The following is a 19,613-nucleotide window of genomic DNA, read 5'->3' on the forward strand; positions in this document are numbered from 1 at the left end:
TTTGATATCTGAAGTAGGGAGTTGTGCATTTTCCAGGATAGAAAGCCAAAGGGGGGGGGGGGGGGGGAATTCACCTTCTCCAATACACTATGTGCATTGGAAAATCACAGGCACGTTGCTACTGAATTTCTGTCTGCTGTTCAGATACATTGAATTAATATATACTGGTTAAAATAAATAATTATTTCCATTTATATAAGTGTCTTCCTCATAGTTTTACCTTCACAAAATTTTCATGAAAATTATAACAAATAGAAATTGACTTCTAAACATAATGTTAAAAAGCCCTCCGAACATTCTGAAATATGTATTAATGTCTGACATATCTCACATTCAAAAACACAAAAGATCCTGCAAATGCAAAAAATCCAGAGGCACACACACGTTGCTGGCAGAACTCAGCAGGTCAGGCAGCAACTATGGAAATGAATAAACAGTCAACATTTTGGGCTGAGACCCTTCATCCAGATTGACACTCACACTCATCTGAATCAGAAGCATTTTACTCACAGTGGTTTGAATTGTTCAGGCCGCATGTGTTTTACTGGTACAAACCCAGTATCTCCAGTTGAGAAAGACTTCCCCAAAAACCAGTTCAGGTTAGAAAGAAGGAAGCCAATTATCTGAATCTTCTCTCCTTCACTGAAACACAGTTCATCCACCTCACCTGCTTTGTAATCCACAGTTGCAATGCAGGTGCCAGTACCTAAAAGACAAAGGTTACTTGTAAGTAGTAGCTGTATGAGAAACAATGGAAGTTCTCTAATTCACTTGAACTGTCTTTCTGGGTTACATGAATACTGACACAATGAACATGCAAAAATGTTGCCCTTGTATTTCAGTAAGTTCTTGTCTATACTATACTAAAGAAAAGAAAGTTACATGCACAGTTTTGGTAATTATTCTTCTAAGTAACTAAATAGTGGATTACATCACATGTGATTTATCCAGCACTTGCCCTGTGTCTTCAGTTGCAGATCCAGGCAAAACCTTGGAAAGTATCAGAACATGATAAATAACCTACCAAAAGCAACTTATTGAAATATTGGCATCCTAAATTACCATAAGACACAGGAGCAGAATTAGGTCATTTGGCCCATCGAGTCTGCTCCGCCAATCATTCATGGTTGATCCTTTTTTTCTCCTCCTCAACCCCATTTCCCAGCCTTCTCACCATAACCTTTGATACCATGTCCAATCAAGAGCCTATCAATCTCTGCCTTAAATACACACAATGACATGGCCTCCACAGCTTCACGTGGCAACTAATTCCACACATTCACCACCTTCTAGATAAAGAAATTTCTCTGCATCTCTGTTTTGAATGGACGTTTCTCTATCCTGAGGCTGTGCCCTCTTGTCCGAGACTCCCCCACCATGGGAAACATTCCTTCCACATCTACTCTTTCTAGACCTTTCAACACTCAAAAGATTTCAATAAGTCCCCCCCCCCATCCTTCTAAATTCCAGCAAGTACAGACCCAGAGCCATCAAATGTTCTTCCTATAATTCTCTTTCTTTCCTGGAATCATCCTTGTGAACCTCCTCTGGACCCTCCAATGCCAGCACATCTTTTCTAAGATGAGGAGCCCAAAACTGTACACAATGCTCAAAGTGAGGCCTCACCAGTGCCTTATAAAGCCTCAGCACCACATCCCTGCTCTTGTATTCTAGACCTCTTGAAATAAATGCATGGCATTTGTCAGGCAGGATGTGAGGCACCAACTCATCCTGCAAGTTAACCTTTAGGGTGTTCTTCACAAGGATTCCCAAGTCTGTCTGCATCTTAGATGTTTGGATTTTCTCCCCATTTAGAAAATAGTCTGCACATTTATTTCTACTAGCAAAGTGTATGACCATGCATTTTCCAACATTGTATATCATTTGCCACTTTCTTGCCCATTCCCCTAATCTGTCTAAGTCCTTCTGCATCCTATCTGTTTCCTCAACATCACCTGCCCCTCCACCAATCTTTGTATCATCTGCTAACTTGGCAACAAAGCCATCTATTCCATCATCTAAATCATTTATATACAGCATAAAAAGAATTGGTCCCAAAACCAACCACTGCGGAACACCACTTGTCACTGGCAGCCAACCAGCCAAGGGTCCTTTTATTCTCACTCACTGCTTTCTTCCAATCAGCCAATGCTCTAACTATATTAGTAACTTTCCTGTAATACCATGGGCTCTTAACTTGGCAAGCAGCCTCATGTGTGGCACCTTGTCAAAGGCCTTCTGAAAGTCCAAATATACAACATCCATTACATCCCCCTTATCTATCCTACTTGTAATCTCCTCAAAGAATTCCAACAATTTGTCAGGCAGGATTTTCCCTTAAGGAAACCATGCTGGCTTTGTCTTATCTTGCCCTGTGTCACCAAGTACTCTATCACCTTGTCCTTAACAATTGACTCTAACATCTTCCCAAATACTGAGGTCAGGCTAACTGGTCTATAACTTCCTTTCTGCAGCCTACCTCCTTTCTTAAAGAGTGGAGTGACATTTGCAATTTTCCAATCTTCTGGCACCATGCCAGAGTCCAATGATTTTTGAAAGATCATTTCTAATGCTGCCACAATCTCCAATGCTATATCTTTCAGAACCCTAGGGTGCAGTTCATCGGGTCTGGATGACTTACGTACTTCTGGGTCTTTGAGTTTTTTGAATACCGTCTCCCTTGTAACCGTAACTACACCCACTTCTCTTCCTTCACACACCACAACATCTGGCGCACTGCTGGCACACCAAAAGCCCTATGTGGCAGCACAGAGAAAATGTAGGAGGATCTCCAGTCTCAATGGAGAGGAATAGACAGTGGATGTTTTAGGCCAAGACCCTTCATTGGGACTGGAAAGGAAAGGGGAGAAGGCATGATGAAGTGTATCAGCCTGAAACATTGACAGTTGATTCCTCTCCATAGATGCTGTCTAATCTGCTGAGTTCTTCCAGCATTTTGTACGTGCTGCTGTGGATTTGCAGCTTCTGCAGAATCCCTTGTGGTTAACCCTATGTAGCATCTTACTTAGGTTCCAGTGTCCGGTTTCCCCTTCCAAAACTGCCATTAAAGTATAATCACAGGCAGGAGTATAAATAGTGGGCTCAGGTGGTAAAATGACCAGACACGTCAGGAAATTTTCCATTTAACTTGCTTAACTTGGATATCGTTAAAGATGCGCCTGATGGTAATAGCATGTCTGTCTGCCTAGACCCATTGAGAGGCCCTACCCTAAGTAAATTTGAATAGATTGGATCAATATTAATGACAGGCATGCACTTCTACAAGGAAGGCCTTAACTTAGCTAGGGAGGCCTTAAAGAGTGTACCTGATTCACCTGGCCTGCAAGGAAATTTGAAATTTTATAATGAAGCAGGTTTCTGGGATCCAGCTGTCACACATAGCAGGGAACTAATTAGCCTTGGCCTGCTCAAAGCCATAGCATGTCAATGACATCATCAGAATTGATGATGTCAGAATCATCAGAATGACATCATCAGAACTAATTAGCCTTGGCCTGCTCAAAACCATAGCATGTCAATGACATCATCAGAATTGAAATACCCTCACCCAGCTTCAGGGTGTGTCCTTGCCACCTGAAATTTAAGATTATGGACAGCAATGTTAAGGTAAGACACCGGCAAATAAAAACCAGTCCTTAATAGCTAGTTTCATGCCTTGGTTTTAAGAAATATAATAGAATGATACTTAACACATTGTCTATGAATGTAAGAATGAAAAAGCATTCATATTATTCAAATTTTTTTTAAATTTTGAATACAGTTTCTTTTGCTATATAAAATCCACTGCCTCATCCTTCCATTCCTATATATCAAAGTAGAGAAAGATAATTTAACAAATACAAAAATATTCATTGGAACAGAAAAGAACGCTTCAGCTTACTGTATCCTTTGCTGAATTGTTGTTGATCTATACTGATCTCATTTAGCTGCATTAGAACTAAATTGTTCTATATCCTGCCTATTCTAAAGCTTGCCTAAATATCTCCTAAAGATAGTGATGTTATCCAACTTCTGCACCATCTCTGGCAGAGCTCCAAATATCAAGTATCTGCAAAATAAACTTTCCCTCAAGTTCTCCGCAACCTTGCCCATTAACAAATGGAAAATCTATCACAAGGTTAATTAAAAAATTGCTTACCAATTGAATGGGGGAACTGGTGTTTACATTTCTCATAGCCACCAAAGTTTTCTGCTCTTGTCTTCAGGAACCACCTGGGATCAAATTCAAGTGCACTATAACTAATCAGCAACTCATGGGTCTCAAATATCCATGACGTAAACAAATACAACAATAAAACAGCAGAAGCTTTTCCAAGAAATAATTGTTCTGAGCCTTTCAAAAAAAAAATAGTTTGGTCTTAACATTGAAGCTGATCTTATAGTTTTGCCAAATAGATACATTATAATTTTAATCAAACCTTAGCACAACTATTATATTTATCAAAAAAAGAAAATATGATGCAAAATATTTAAGTAATAATATATTTTTCAACTCAATAAGTTCAGGGATTCCAAAGCCTGAGGAATATAGGTTTCATCCTTGTGTGTTGTCTGTGTGGAGCTTGCGTATTCTCCATATGACTGTGTGGGTTTTCCTCCCATACCCCGAAGATGTATTGGCAGGTTAATAGGCAACTGTAAATTTTTCTATTGTGTAGATATGTAGAAAAAGAATAAAAGGGGAGTTCATGTGACAGTAGAGCAAGAAATTAAGCTGCAGAGATACAGGGAAATAAAGAAATAAGGAATAGGACTGCTCTATTGGATGCCACCTTCAACCAAACAAGCTGAAAGCCTTTCATCAGTGCCTTAGTGTAACACAATTATATTTTAACTCTGATGTAAATGATGACTTTGAGTATGATTTACATGGGACTTTCTCCGCTTAAGGAGAATAATCCTATATTAGAGGAGGAGGGATCCATAGATTAGTAGTCTCTGGGTCTTTATGTTCAATCTTGTCAAAGTACTAACTTCTGTAGACCAATTTCATAACATAAAAAAATTAGCTTTGCATGAAAATATAATAAGAGTGAGAGTAATTTTGCCATACTGGTAGAATGGGTAGAGAAGAGCCTGCGGAGCAGAAACCGGAACGAGGCCCTTTTCATTGGTTGAGAGTGCAGTTGCTTCCCAGTTTGAGTCATCCCCGATATCTTTAACCTTGATGAGATCCTCCTTGCAAATGTGCAGATCTTGCTCTTCACTCTTTGGAATGTTGGATAAGGCTCTGGTGAAAAAGTGACCTTGATGCAGAAATAGATAATAGTATTGGAATGTCTTTTAATGAAGTCAGAGAATTGTTGTGGTAAAGGAGGCTGCCAATCAACATACTGAGAATATGCCACTCCCTTGCAAGTCAGTCTATTCAATCCTAATCTAGCTCTTTCTCCATAGCACTACAAATTATTCTCTCTCATTTGCTTAGCAATTTCTTTTTGAAAGCCCCAATTAATTCACCCATCCCACAGGCAGAAAGATTCAATTCACATTCACATATAATGTATGAAAAGTTTCCCATTTCATTACCTTTGAGTCTTTTGCCCATCACTTTCAGTCTCATCAATCCACTAAGGGGAGCTGTTTCTCTTTGCCTGCTCCACTTAACCTGCTCTGCTTAAACCAGTCATGATGTTGTATAATCTGCATCATTTCTCCTCAGAATTTAGCTTCAAGGGAACAAACTCAGCTTCATCAGTCTAACCCTGTAGAAGAAATCCTTATTTCCTGGAAATATTAGTATCTTGCTTTTTGCAATCTCTTAGACATAACTATCTTCCCAGAAACTGGATGCAATATTCCATTTGTGATTTAACCAGAGTTTTATTAAAAGTTCATTGCAATTTCACTGTTTTTGTAGTTTGTGTCTGTAGTAATGATGCCTAGAATCCCAAATGCTTTTTGAGTCATTCTCTCAACTGATAATGTTACTTTAAAATAAAATATAGGTACACATTCCCGCACACCATTTAGAATTGTGACAATTAACATGTATCGCCTTTTCTTGGTTTTCTGCAAACATGCATAATTTCACACTTCTAAGTATTAATTTTATCTGCCATTTGTGGGCATATCCTGCCATCCTATATCTCCTTGCAGTCTTTTACGTTTCACTTTTTGTTATATATTGTTTGTGACAGTAAAAACTATTTAAATAAATATAAAGCAAAGTAATATTATCAAAAGAAACAAAACCCTAAACTCCAAAAGGTAGCTAGTCCTGAAATCACTAATAATTTCCAACTTTTGCATAGTGCGACCTAACTGCTAATTATTTAAATTCATATTTTTTTCTGTGTCCATTCTTGATCAGACAGAGTTGACAGTGCATTCAGTCTCTCAGGCACTTCTGTAGAATAGCAGTAGCATCACACTGTATTCTGCTCCTGAAGTTTAGTTCCATCAGCGTTAATGGAATCAGATTTTAAATACAAAGCAGAACATTTAGCAGCTACTATATATTCTAAACATGCAATACAATCAATAGAATATTCCAACTGGGGACAATGTTAGAGAGCTGGCTGAAATTAGCCATGGGTTTCACTTGCGAGCACTACTTAGTATTTACCTGTACATTGTAGGATGGCAATGAATTTGACAGTGATGGATCTGTTTTCTGACTATTCGACAATTGATTAAGGTAACAGCTGGTTTTGGGAGGGCTATGTATCAATTGTGATACTCAACTTCAGCATGTAACTTCGTTCGAGTGTCAGAACTTCTTCAACCGAACAGAAAGGTATGTGTTTTTTTTATCAAGAGGAGGATGATTTGGCAATTAATACTTGGGCTGGCCTACCGCCAGCAAAAATTAGTTATTTCCACTTTGACTGAGCCTTTTGGGCAACGTATCTGTAGGAGGTGAGGCAACGCCATTGTTTTGCTTTGCACAAAGTATTGTTTGTTAAGATTGGACTGTACTTTCTGGCATTTGCAAAATGCAAATTCCATCAACAAGGAACAGAATGTACTAATGAGATAAAGTGAGGCAAGTCCATACAAGGAAGCAGCCAGTCTCACATTATGGTTTAGAATATAGAACATTACAGCACAGTACAGGCTCCTTGGCCCATAATGTTGTGTCAATCCTTTAACCCACTTTAAGATCAATCTATCTAACTAATACTTATCAGATTAAATATCAAATCTCCACATTCAAGCAAGCAATCAGGAATACCTAGAAAAACTGCTTTAGAAACGGTGAAACCCTGGTTCAGTCCCAGCAAAGGACCTGACTTTTCTCTCCCAAAACCACACTGTTAACTTGATAACTTCAGAAATATATGGTTCAAAGTTCAAAGATAATTTATTATCAAACTACATGTATATATTATCCTGAGATTCATTAACTTGACAAAATTACAGGAAAAAGAAGAAATACAACAGAATTTTATGAAAAAGAATATATATATATACACAAACACACACAAACAAAGACTAACAAGCACCAATGTTCAAAAGAAGACAAACTATGGAAATAAAAATAATACCGAGAACGAGATATGTAAAAGTTCCTGGGAATGAAAAGAGTGCAGCCAATACAATTATTGAAAATAAGATAAAACAGCTTAACTACTTTGAAGAGGCTCAACAGCGGGACAAAACAACCTGCAAGCCCTCTACCATCCAAAACTTTAATTCATTCAAGGAATGAAAGGGTTACCATATGACGAATGTCCGGCAGCTCTTGGGCTGTATTCCCTGGAGTTTAGGAGAATGAGGGGGGGATCTCATAGAAACACCCCAAATGTTTAAAGGCCTGAACAGATTAGATATGGCAAAGTTATTTCCCATGGTAGGGGCATCTAGGACAAGAAGGCATGATATCAGGATTGAAGGACGTCCATTTAAAGCAGAGATGCCAAGAAATGACTTTAGTCAGAGTGTGGTAAATCCACGGAATTTGTTGCCAGAGCAGCTGTGGAGGCCAAGTCATTTGGTTCATTTAAGGCAGAGATAGATAGGTTCTTGATTGGCCAGGGCATCAAAGGGTATGGGGAGAAAGCAGGGAAGTGGGGATGACTGGAAGAATTAGACCAGCCCATGATTGAATGGCAGTGCAGACTCAGTGGGCCAAATGGCCTACTTCTGTTCCTATATCTTATGGTCTTATTTCATCACTGGTGAACAGTGGATGTACACCTGTTAGAAGTTCTAGGTGTCAGGGTCATAAAGTGTGTGGAGTTACCATAGCTAGAAAAAAGGTTCTTGGGAAACTGGAAGTTCTGAAGGTGGATAGGTCACCTGCACCGATGGTATATGCCCCAGGGTTCTGAAAGAGGTGGCTGAAGAGATTGTGGAGGCATTAGTATTGATCTTTCAAGAGTCACTAGATTCTGGAATGATTCTGGATGACTGGAAAATTGCAAATGTCACTTCACTCTTCGAGAAGGGAAAGAGGCAGAAGAAAGGAAACTATAGTCCAGTTCGTATGACCTCACTGGTTGGGAAGATACTGGAGTTAATTATTAAGGATGAGGTATCAGGGTACTTGGAAAAACATGATGAAATAGGCTGTAGTCAGCATGGTTTCCTCAAGGGAAAATCTTGCCTGACAAATCTGTTGGAATTATTTGAAGAAATGACAAGCAGGATAGACAAAGGAGAATCTATTGTTATTGTGTACTTGGATTTTCAGAAGGTCATTGAGAAGGTGCCACATATGAGGCTGCTTAACAAGCTTTGAACCCATGGTTTTACAGGGAATATTCCAGCATGGATAAAGTAGCGGCTGATTTGCAGGAGGCAATGAGTGTGAATAAAGGGAGCCTTTTCTGACTGGCTGCCAGCGACTAGTGGTATTCCACAAGGGTCTGTGTTGGGACCGATTCATTTTACATAATCTGTCAATAATTTGGACGATGGAATGGATGTCTTTGCTACAAAGTTTGCAGATGATATGAAGATCAATGGAGGGGCAAGTATTTTTGAGGAAGTAGAGAGGCTATGGGACTTAGATGACGAGAATGGGCAAAGAAATGGCAGATGGAACACTGCATCGGGAAGTGTATGGTCATGCACTTTAGTAGAATAAATAAAAGGGTTGACTATACTGTAAATGGAGAGAAAATACAAAAATTGAAGTGCAAAGGGACTTGGGAGTCCTTGTGCCCTAAAGGTTAATTTGCAGGTTGAGTCTCTGGTGAGGAAGGCAAATGCAATGTTAGCATTCTTTTTAAGAGGACAAGAATATAAAAGCACAGAGATGTAATGTTGAGGCTTTAAAACGCTCTGGCGAGGGCTCCCTTCGGGTATTGTGAGCTGTTTTTTGCCTCATGTCTTAGAAAGGATATGCTGAAACTGGAAAGGGTTCAAAGGAGGTTCATGAAAATGATCCAGGATTGAATGGATTGTCATATGAAGACTGTTAGATGGCTCTGGGCCTGTATTCTCTGGAATGCAGAAGAATGAGGGTGACATCATTGAAACCTATCAAATAGAGAAAGGCCTTGATAGAATGGATGTGGAGAGGATGTTTCCTATGGTGGGTGAGTCTAAGAGCAGAGAACACAGCCTTAGAATAGTGGGGGCGTCCTTTTAGAACAGTGATGAGGAGGAATTTCTTTAGCTAAAGAGTGGTGAATCTGTGGAATTCTTTGCCACAGGCAACTGCAGACGCCAAGTCTTTATGGATATTTAAGGCAGAGGTTGATAGATTCTTGATTAGTCCGGCTGTGGTGAACTACATATACCTGTCTGGACTGCTCCTGTGGCTCCTCCCACAGACCCCTGCTGAATGCTCCTGTGGCTCCTCCCACAAACCCCTGTATAAAGGCGATTGAGGCCTGAGCCCGGCCTCATTCTCCAGGATGTAGTGTTGTTCATTCTTCCAGTCAATAAAAGCCGATATCTCGCTTCTTACATCTCAGAGTGAGTTATTGATGGTGCATGAATGGATATGGGGAGAAGGCAGGAGATTGTGGCTAAGAGGGAAAATGGATCCACTATGATGAAATGTCAGAGCAGGCTCGATGGGCCAAATGGCCTAATTCGGCTCCTATATCTTATGGTCTTATATACAAAGTGTATTGCAGTTACTCACATTAGCTACACTCAGAGCACCTCACAAACTGATTTCTACCACAATGATTAAGGGCAGCTTGTGCACATGAACATGAAAGAGATAAAGGAGGAATCTGATTGGAGAAGACAGAAGGCCATGGAGGAAAGGGAAGGAAGAGAAGCTCCAGAGGGAGGTAATGATCAGACAAGGAGATAAGGTGAGAGAGGGAATCAGGAATGGGGAATGGTGAAGGAGAGGTGGGGGTTAAAGAAATTGATGTTCATGCCATGTTTACTCTTTTCTATATATACTGCCTGACCTGCTGAGTTCCTCCAGCATTTTGTGTGTGTTCCTTTGGATTTCAAGTACTTGCAGATTTTCCCGGGTTATTGCAAACAATCTGACTGGCACCAACGATCTTTCAACATTCACAGTAAATTAGATCACATTTCTTCCACTTTCTGATGTTTAGTCTCAACAACAACTGAACCATTTCTGCATGATTTTATTTACTGAGATGCTGCCACATAATTGGCTGATTAAATGAGCAGGTGTACAGGTGTTCCTCATAAAGTGGACAGTAAGTACAAGTCTGGAACTGTGCTGGTAAGGCACAGTTGTCCTGTAAGAACCCAAAGTTATTTCTGCAATTTCTTGACCCAACACTTCTGGAAAAACTCCAAAAAGAAAGCAACATACAGTATTTGATCTTGGTCTGGCATTAAAATCTTATTAAAACATACATTTGTCCCTTTAGGTAAAGTACTTTAAAATCAACTAATGACCTATAGATTTCACAATCTTCTGAAGGCCTAGACAGATCGAGCAAGTACAGCAACTGTTAGTTGGTGAAAGTTCATCGCTATGGCCAGAAGCGAGGTTGGGAGGTGGGGGGAGAGCTCCAGACCAGGCTGAACTGGAAAGGGGTGAAGCCTCCGCTACTCAGCATCTTGTTAGCAAAGGTGCAGTCACGTGAGAATGCAACTGAGGACCTGAGTGCAAATCTGCTGTATCAAAGGGAAATAAGAGACCGTTGTATTCTACGTCTGAGTGAGATGTGGCTTTCTTCCAGCACACCAAATACAGCAGTCAGATAAGAAGGCTTCTTGATCAACAGAATTAACCAAACTGCTGATTCAGAAAAGGCAAAAGGTGAGGGCATGTGTTTCATGATAGTCTCAGTGGTGCTGTCTGAGATGGCAGTTTTGTCAAACTCATGTTCCCCTGACGCCGAACAGTTAATAGTCAAATGACATCTGATCTACTTACATTGGGAGTTCTCCTCCAAAATATTAGAAACATCGAAACAGAGAAAAACCTACAGCACAATACAGGCCCTTTGGCCCACAAAGCTGTGCTGAACACACCCTTACCTTAGAAATTACCGAGGGCTACCCATAGCCCTCTATTTTTCTAAGCTCCAGGTACCTATCCAGGAGTCTCTTAAAAGATCCTATTGTTTCCGCCTCCATCATCATCGCTGGCAGCCCATTCCATGCACTCACCATTCTTTGCGTAAAAAACTTACCCCTGACATCTCCTCTGTACCTACTTCCAAGCACTTTAAAACTATGCCCTCTCATGGTAGCCATTTCAGCCCTGGGAAAAAGCCTCTGACTATCCACATGATCAATGCCTCTCATCATCTTGTACACCTCTATCAGGTCACCTCTCATCCTTCGTCACCCCAATGAGAAAAGGCCGAGTTCACTCAACCTATTCTCATAAGGCATGCCCCCTAATCCAGGCAACATCCTTGTAAATCTCCTCTGCACCCTTTCTATGGTTTCCACATCCCTCCTGTAGTGAGGCGACCAGAACTGAGCACAGTACTCCAAGTGGGGTCTGACCAGGGTCCTATATAGCTGTAGAATTACCTCTCGGCTGTTAAACTCAATCCCATGATTGATGAAATCCAATGCACTGTATGCCTTCTTAACCACAGAGTCAACCTGCGCAGCAGCTTTGAGTCCCCTATGGACTTGGACCCCAAGATCCCTCTGACCCTTCACACTGCCAAGAGTCTTACCATTAATACTATATATTCTGCCATCATATTTGACCTACCAAAATGAACCACCTCACACTTATCTGGGTTGAACACCATCTGCCACTTCTCAGCCCAGTTTTGCATCCTGTCAATGTCCCGCTGTAACCTCTGACAGCCCTCCACACTATCCACAACACCCCCAACCTTTGTATCATCAGCAAATTTACTAATCTATCTCTCCAGTTCTTCATCCAGGTCACAGTTTAAATACCACCAGCGGCCAACTATAACCAAGTGCTTAAGATACTGCATGATGCCATCTCCAAACAAGAAGCAGTCCATTCCAACACATTTAAAATCATAGTCAGGGGCTTCAACTAGGCTTGTTTGAAGAGAACAATTCCCAATTACCAACAGCACCAGCGGTCTCAAAACACAAGACCACTGTTATTCTAAGATATGGCTACCATTCCAGGCCCGGACCGCATTTCGGTAAATCAGGTCACTTGGCTGTCTTTCTCCTACCTGCATACAGGCAGAGGCTAAAGAGCAAAGCTTCAGAGAACGAGGCAACACAGGAGGCAGAGGAGTGGCTGAGGGATTGCTTCAAGTTGGTAGACTGAATGTGTTCAAGGACTCATCTGTGGATAGGAATGAATATATCATAGTTGTCACGGACTTTATTAAAACAGTTGTAGATGAGTGTGTCTCCACAAAATTATTCAGAATCTTCCACGAACAGAAGCCCTGAATGAACTGTAAGATCTGTAATCTGCTGAGAGCCAGATCAGAGGCATTCAATTCTGGTGACAAAGTAAGATCCGAGAGGTCCAGGTACGATCTTTAGAAAGCCATCTCAAGGGTAAAGTGGCAATTCCCAACTAAACTTGAATCAACGAAGGATGCTCGATAGTCGTGCCAGAGTTTGAATACCATCACCTCTTATAAAGTTAAATCAAGCAACAAGGAGCTTAGCTTGCAGGTGAGCTCAATGCCTTCTACGCTCACTTTAACTATCAAACCACGGCAAAACCATCATGAACTCCCACCCCCCCCCCCCCCCCCCAGTGATCCTGTGATTTCAGTCTCCGAGGCTGACGTGAGAGCATCCTTCGGGATGGAGAACCTACAAAAAGCATCCAGCCCAGCCTGGCAAAGTGCTAAAGACCTGTGCTGATCAATTGGCTGGAGTGATCATTAACCTCTCACTTCAGTAGTGCGATGTACCCATCTGCTTCAAGCAGGCATCAATGACACCAGTGCCTAAGAAGAATGTGGTAACCTGCCTCAATGACCGTCATCCAGTAGCACTTACATCCAATGATAAAGTGTTTTGAGAGGTTGGTGATGAAACATATCAACTCCTGTCTGAGAAGTGACTTGGATCCACTCCAATTTGCCTACCAGAGTAACAGCCCACAGCAGATACCATCACAATGGCTCTTCACTCAATCCTGGAACATCTGGACAGCAAAGATGCATATATCAGGATGCTTTTTATCAACTATAGTTCAGCATTCAATACCAACATTCATTCAAAATCAGTCACTAAACTTCAAAAATTAGCTTCACCACTTACTGATGCAATTGGACCCTTGATTCCTCACTTTTGGACCCCAATCAGTTTGGGTTGATAACAACATCTCCTCCAAGATCTCCATCAGCACAGGTGCATCACAAGGCTGTGTGCTTAGTCCCCTGCTCTATTTGTTTTACACTTATGACTGTGTGGCTAAGTGCTGCTCCAATGTCATATTTTAGTTTGCTGATGAAAACACTCTTGTTGGCCAAATCATAGGTGGTGACAAATCAACATATAGGAAGGAGACTGAAAATTTGACTGAGTGGTACAACAACTACCTCTTACCCAAGATGATTATTAACCACAGGAGAAGGAAACCAAAAGTCCATGAGCCAGTCCTCATCAGAGGATCAGAGGTGGAGATGGTCAGCAACTTTAAATTCCTCAGTGTTATTACAACCGTTTGTATTTCAGAAGACCTATCATGGGCCCAGGCCATTAGAGCAATTATGAAGAAAGCATAATAGCACCTCTACTTTCTCAGAAGTTTGCAAACTCTGCTGCGCAGGTTGACTCTGTGGTTAAGAAGGCATACGGTGCATTGGCCTTCATCAATCATGGGATTGAGTTTAAGAGCTGAGAGGTAATGTTGCAGCTATATAGGACCCTGGTCTGACCCCACTTGGAGTACTGTGCTCAGTTCTGGTCGCCTCACTACAGAAAGGACATGGAAACCATAGAAAGGGTGCAGAGGAGATTTACAAGGATGTTGCCTGGATTGGGGAGCATGCCCTATGAGAATAGGTTGAGTGAACTCCGCCTTTTCTCCTTGGGGTGACGAAGGATGAGAGGTGACCTGCCAGAGATGTACAAGATGATGAGAGGCATTGATCATGTGGATACTCAGAGGCTTTTTCCCAGGACTGAAACGGCTAGCACGAGAGGGCATAGTTTTAAGGTGCTTGGAAGTAGGTATAGAAGAGATGTCAGGGTAAGTTTTTTTACACAGAGAGTGGTGAGTGTGTGGAATGGGCTGCTAGCGATGATGGTGGAGGCGGAAACAATAGGATCTTTTAAGAGACTCCTGGATAGGTACATGAAGCTTAGAAAAATAGAGGGATGTGGGTAAGCTTAGGTAATTTCTAAGGTAAGAGGATGTTCAGCACAGCTTTGTGGGCCGAAGGGCCTGTATTGTGCTGTAGATTTTCTATGTTCTATGTTTCTATGATTTGGCATGATATCTAAAAACTTTGACAAACTTCTATAAATGTGTAGTGGGGAGTATATTGTCTGGCTGCATCACAATCTGGTATGGAAACACCAAAGCAATTGAATGGAAAATTCTCCAAAAGTACTAGATATGGCCCAGTTCATCATGGGTAAAGCATTCCCCACCACTGCACACCTCTACACGAATTATTGTTGCTGGAAAGCAGCAACCATCATCAGGGACACTCTTCATCCAGCAAATCCTCTCTGCTCACTGCTGCCATCAGGAAGAAAGTATAGGAGCCTTAGGACTCACCCCATCATATTCAAGAATAGTTATTACCCCTCAGCAATCAGACTCTTGAACCAAATTCAATTTCTCTACCCCTATTACTGAAATGTTCCCACAACCTATCCACTCACTTTCAAGGACTCTTCAGCTTATGTGTTCTTGATATTTATTTCTTATTTATATATTAGTATTATTTCTTTCTTTTTGTATTTTTACAGTTTGTTGTCATTTGCACACTGGTTGAATGTCCAAGTTAGTGCCGCCTTTCATTGATTCTATTATGGTTATTATTCTATTATGATTTATTGAGTATGCCCATAAGAAAATGAATCTCAGGACTGTTTATGGCGACATTTCTGTACTTTAATAATAAATTTACTTTGAACTTTGATGTGTGACATGCTAGGAACCATCCGGCTGAATCTTCACAATAATGCAAAATAAGCTAGAAATAGTCAATCATTTCATTCCTTTGGTGAGTAAGCATGTTTGCCTTCACATAGAATCACAGAGTCATTGAAAAGTACAGCATAGAAACAGGCCCTTCAATCCAACTAGTCCATGCTGAATCATTTGAGCTGCTTAGTCCCATCAATCCGCACCTGGACCATTGTTATTCCTACCCCTACTATCCATGTACCTACCTAAACTTCTCTTAAATGTTGAAATTGAGCTGGCAGCTCATTCCACACTCTCACGGCCCTCTGAGTGAAGACTATTTCCCCCCATGTTCCCCTTAAACTTTACAGCTTTCACCATAAACCCATGACCTCTAGTTGTAGTCCCACCCAATTGCAGAGGAACAAGCATGCTTGCATTCACCTTATCTATACCCCTCGTAGTTTTGTATACCTCTATCAAATCTCCTCTCGATCTTCAATGTTCTAAGGAATAAAGTCCTAACCTATTCAATATTTCTTTACAACTCAGGTCCTCCAGTCCCAGCAGCATCTGTGTAACTTTTCTTTGTACTCTTCCAAACTTATTTACATCTTTCTTGTAGCTAGGTAACCAAATCAGCACACAATACTCCACACTAGGCCTCATCAATGCCTTGTACAACTTCAACATAACATCCTATCTCCACTACTCAATACTTCGGCTTCTGAAGTTAAACGTTCCAAAAGTTTTAGTGCTGAAATAAACAACATGATACAATCTGCAGAATATTATTGACCCAGAAATTAATGCAATTGATCAGATTAAAAATGTGAGACCCACGTAGAACAGAAAAAAATACAAGATCAACCACACCAAGATCTCTTACTCTCCTGTGCTGATTGAAGAACAAGAACTATAGAGTTTATAATTTTGGCATCACTATTAGCAACTTAAATTAATGCAGAACTAGAGCATTGTGCTATGTATCCAAGCAAGTTACGAAAATAAAGAATAATTTTACTAGAAATGAGGTTACATTCTCTAATCAGACACTCTGGCAGGCAATATCATTTACAATGACCACTAGCTTGGAGAAGCTAAACTATAAACTAAGCCAAACTATAATTTTACAGCAACTTTCATCAATAAGAGGCCCACTGGAGAATCGGCAACCTAGCATGCTCTCATAGATGATAAAGCTGTCAAAGGTCAGTATTCGAAGCATTTTAAAATGCATGTCATTCACATCAACTGAGTTGCTGAGTTACAGGGGATGGGAACCAGGGCAGCAGTACAGATAGGGGAGTGGTTGTAGAGAAAGATGTATGAAGGCTGAACAACAAATTCGGCAATCTAAAGTTGAGCATAGTGGAATTAATGTTCTTAGCTACCGTACATATATTTCAATGCAAGGAACACTGTAGTGATGGATGAGCTTATGGCATGAATCAACACGTGGAACTATGAAATTGTGGCCATTAGAGTATCTTAGTTTCAGGAGGAACAGAACCGGCAGCTTAGTGTTCCGCAGCCGGGGTGGGATCTGGGCCAGCTGGAAAAATTGTCTGGAACACGGCAAACAGAACTCAATGCAGACAATTGTGAGGTGTCGCACTTTTGAAGGAGCACAGGGTAGGTCTACGTGGTGAGTGCTCAGGCACTGAGGATTGTGGTAGGGAAAGGAGGATTTGGGAAAACAGATTCATAATTCCTTGAAAGTGGCGTCACAGGTAGATAGGGTCATAAAGAAAGCTTTTGGCACATTGGCCTTCATAAATCAATGTATTGAGTATAGGGGTTGTGATGTTATGTTGAAATTGTTTTATAAGTTGGTGAGGACTAATTTGGAGTAATGTGTGCAGTTTTAGTTTCTGTCTACAGGAAGGATGTAAACAAGATTAAAACAGTGCATAGAAAATTTGTAAGAATATTGCTGGGACTTGAGGGCTTGAGTTAAGGGAAAGGTTGAATAGGTCAGGACTTTATTCACTGGAACATGAAAGACTGAGGGAAGATTTGATAGAGATATATACAATTATGAGGGGCACAGACAGGGTAAATGGAAGTAGACTTTTTCCACTGAGGCTGGGTGAGGTCAACTAGAGGTCAAGGGTTAAGGGTGAAAGGTGAAATGTTTAAGGGGAACATGAGAGGAAACTTCTTCACTCAGAGGGTGGTAAGAGTGTGAAACGAGCTTGATGCTTTTAAGAGAAATTTGGATAGGGACATGAATGGGAGGGTATGTGAGCTTTTGTCCGGGTGCAGGTCGATAGGAATAAGCAGATTAACGGGTTGGCACAGATTATATGGGCCAAAGGGCCTGCTTCTGTGCTGTAATATTTTCTGTGAGTTAATATTAACCCTTACAACTGTCATCTATCTTTTGCAAATGTACACTCAGCTTTTTTTAAGGTAATGGATAATTTGTCATGCAAACAACTCATCATCAAAGCAGGAAAATAAGTAAACTTCAAATTTGTTATGTTACGAGCTGGTTATCCCAGGAGCCAGAAAACGCAGCAGTAAAATGAAGGTATGCCTACTGGCTCCAAAGGTTGTCTGTCTTAAATCATTCCTCATGGGATGGAAGATACAGCTCATCCCAAAAATCACTGGTCTCTGGATAACTATTCACTTCCTGTGAATCCCCATCTCATCCTGCCTCATCTCCTCCCTCTCTTTGATTATGTCAATTTCTTTCCTCCATTAAGCATTACTTTTAGGATGCCACATACCCAATTCCCAGAACACATTGTTAAAGAGCACAGACTGCTGAACACTTGCCAGCACACCAGCATGTCGATTTGGTCAACAGACGGAAACACCCAATAAAGGAGTAACGTCAAGGTGCAGCCGTTACGTTATATGGCTCTCCCATATCTTCTGATTGGCCACTTTGCTATCACACTTGAGATTTGATCCTTATTATCCTGCAGTCAGACAAATAAAGATTTGATGAGGCTGACTAATGTTTCTCCAAATAAACTGATAAAAGTAAAGTGAGGAAGGTTTTCTTCCTCAGACACGTGACCAATGCAGAATACAGTACCTTCTTGGAAGCAAGTAACAATCAGAAAGGAAATGAGAAAGACTGGGTCCCACTGGGGAAGGAAGAGAATAATAATCCGATAGAAAAGGAGTTTGTGAAAGACTGCTGCTTACATGCAAAAAATGTGTTGATTGAGGCAGAAAGAGGGAATTCACAATAGAAGCTAAAGTTCTTTGACGGGGTTGGAGGGGCTGGGAATAATGCTCCTCCTTCCATTTCATAAAGAATGAGGTTGGAAGTTATTACTTAATGGAGCCAGCCCCTCTCACTTTTATTTTGCTGCTGGAATTCCTGCGTCTTAAATTTAAATTCTATCTGCCGCGTTCTAAAGTTCAGCTCCATTAAGTAGAATACAATTCACACATAATAAAACTGCAGTTTAGCACATGAATTTAAGGATTAATTACTACTCTACGCTAAGTTTCACCAAGCAGTCCATCATCTAATTCATTCTTTATAAATAAGAGCAAAATAGCTCTCGTGCAACTTAGTAACAATGCAGGGCGCTAATTATATCTTCACTTTCATCAAAAGATATCAACATTTCTGTAAAACAGTCTTTAACACAGTTGACTTTGTTCTAGCAACCTTTAGCAGCAAACCCTGTTGGATGTGAAATAACCCAACCCCTGTAAAGTCCTATAAAAGGTCATGGAAAGTAGTGACATAGTATTCTGATGCCAGTTTGCATGGAGACAGTGAATTCCTCCACCCAAGCAGATTACTTGGCACAAATCTACGGAATGGCCACACCATTCCCTACTGCTGGCGTTTCAGTCAAGCCTGGTAATCCTCAGCAACTTACACTGACTTAACAACAAAAAAAAGATACCAGTGAAAATACAACATCAACTACTTCTTCAAAAGTCACTTTAGTGCATCCTGCCTTATTACTATACAAGTAATACACACAGGGGCCACTTTATTAGGTACCAGGAGGTAGCTAATAAAGTGTTCACCAAGTGTACGTTTGAGGGCTTCTGCAGAAGGTTCGACGTTCTTTTGCACACGTCACTAACACGTTTATTTGAGTTCCTGTCACTTTCCTGCCAGTTTGAATGAGTCCGGCCATTCTCCTCCGACCTCTCTCATTAACAAAACATTTTCACCCACTGGACTGCCGCTCACTGGATGCTTTTTTTCTAT

General features: G+C 40.8%; 1 protein-coding gene and 1 long non-coding RNA gene across 4 annotated transcripts in view; both read right to left on the reverse strand.

Annotated features, from left to right (window-relative positions):
- LOC140739410 (uncharacterized) overlaps positions 1–19,613 on the reverse strand; it is a 972,090-nt gene that overhangs the window by 89,482 nt on the left and 862,995 nt on the right. The gene's annotated exons all lie outside the window — the stretch shown is intronic.
- Positions 1–19,613, reverse strand: part of sh3tc2 (SH3 domain and tetratricopeptide repeats 2) — a 103,216-nt gene that overhangs the window by 19,443 nt on the left and 64,160 nt on the right. For all 3 annotated transcript variants that reach the window (XM_073067672.1, XM_073067673.1, XM_073067671.1), the window contains 3 exons: positions 5,075–5,267; positions 4,160–4,233; positions 511–706 (listed from right to left, as the gene is read on the reverse strand). In XM_073067672.1, coding sequence (XP_072923773.1) covers positions 511–706; positions 4,160–4,233; positions 5,075–5,267 — 463 coding nt within the window. The remainder of the gene's footprint in view (positions 1–510; positions 707–4,159; positions 4,234–5,074; positions 5,268–19,613) is intronic.

The sequence above is a fragment of the Hemitrygon akajei genome, chromosome 15 (assembly GCF_048418815.1).
Source record: "Hemitrygon akajei chromosome 15, sHemAka1.3, whole genome shotgun sequence".
NCBI lineage: Eukaryota > Metazoa > Chordata > Chondrichthyes > Myliobatiformes > Dasyatidae > Hemitrygon > Hemitrygon akajei.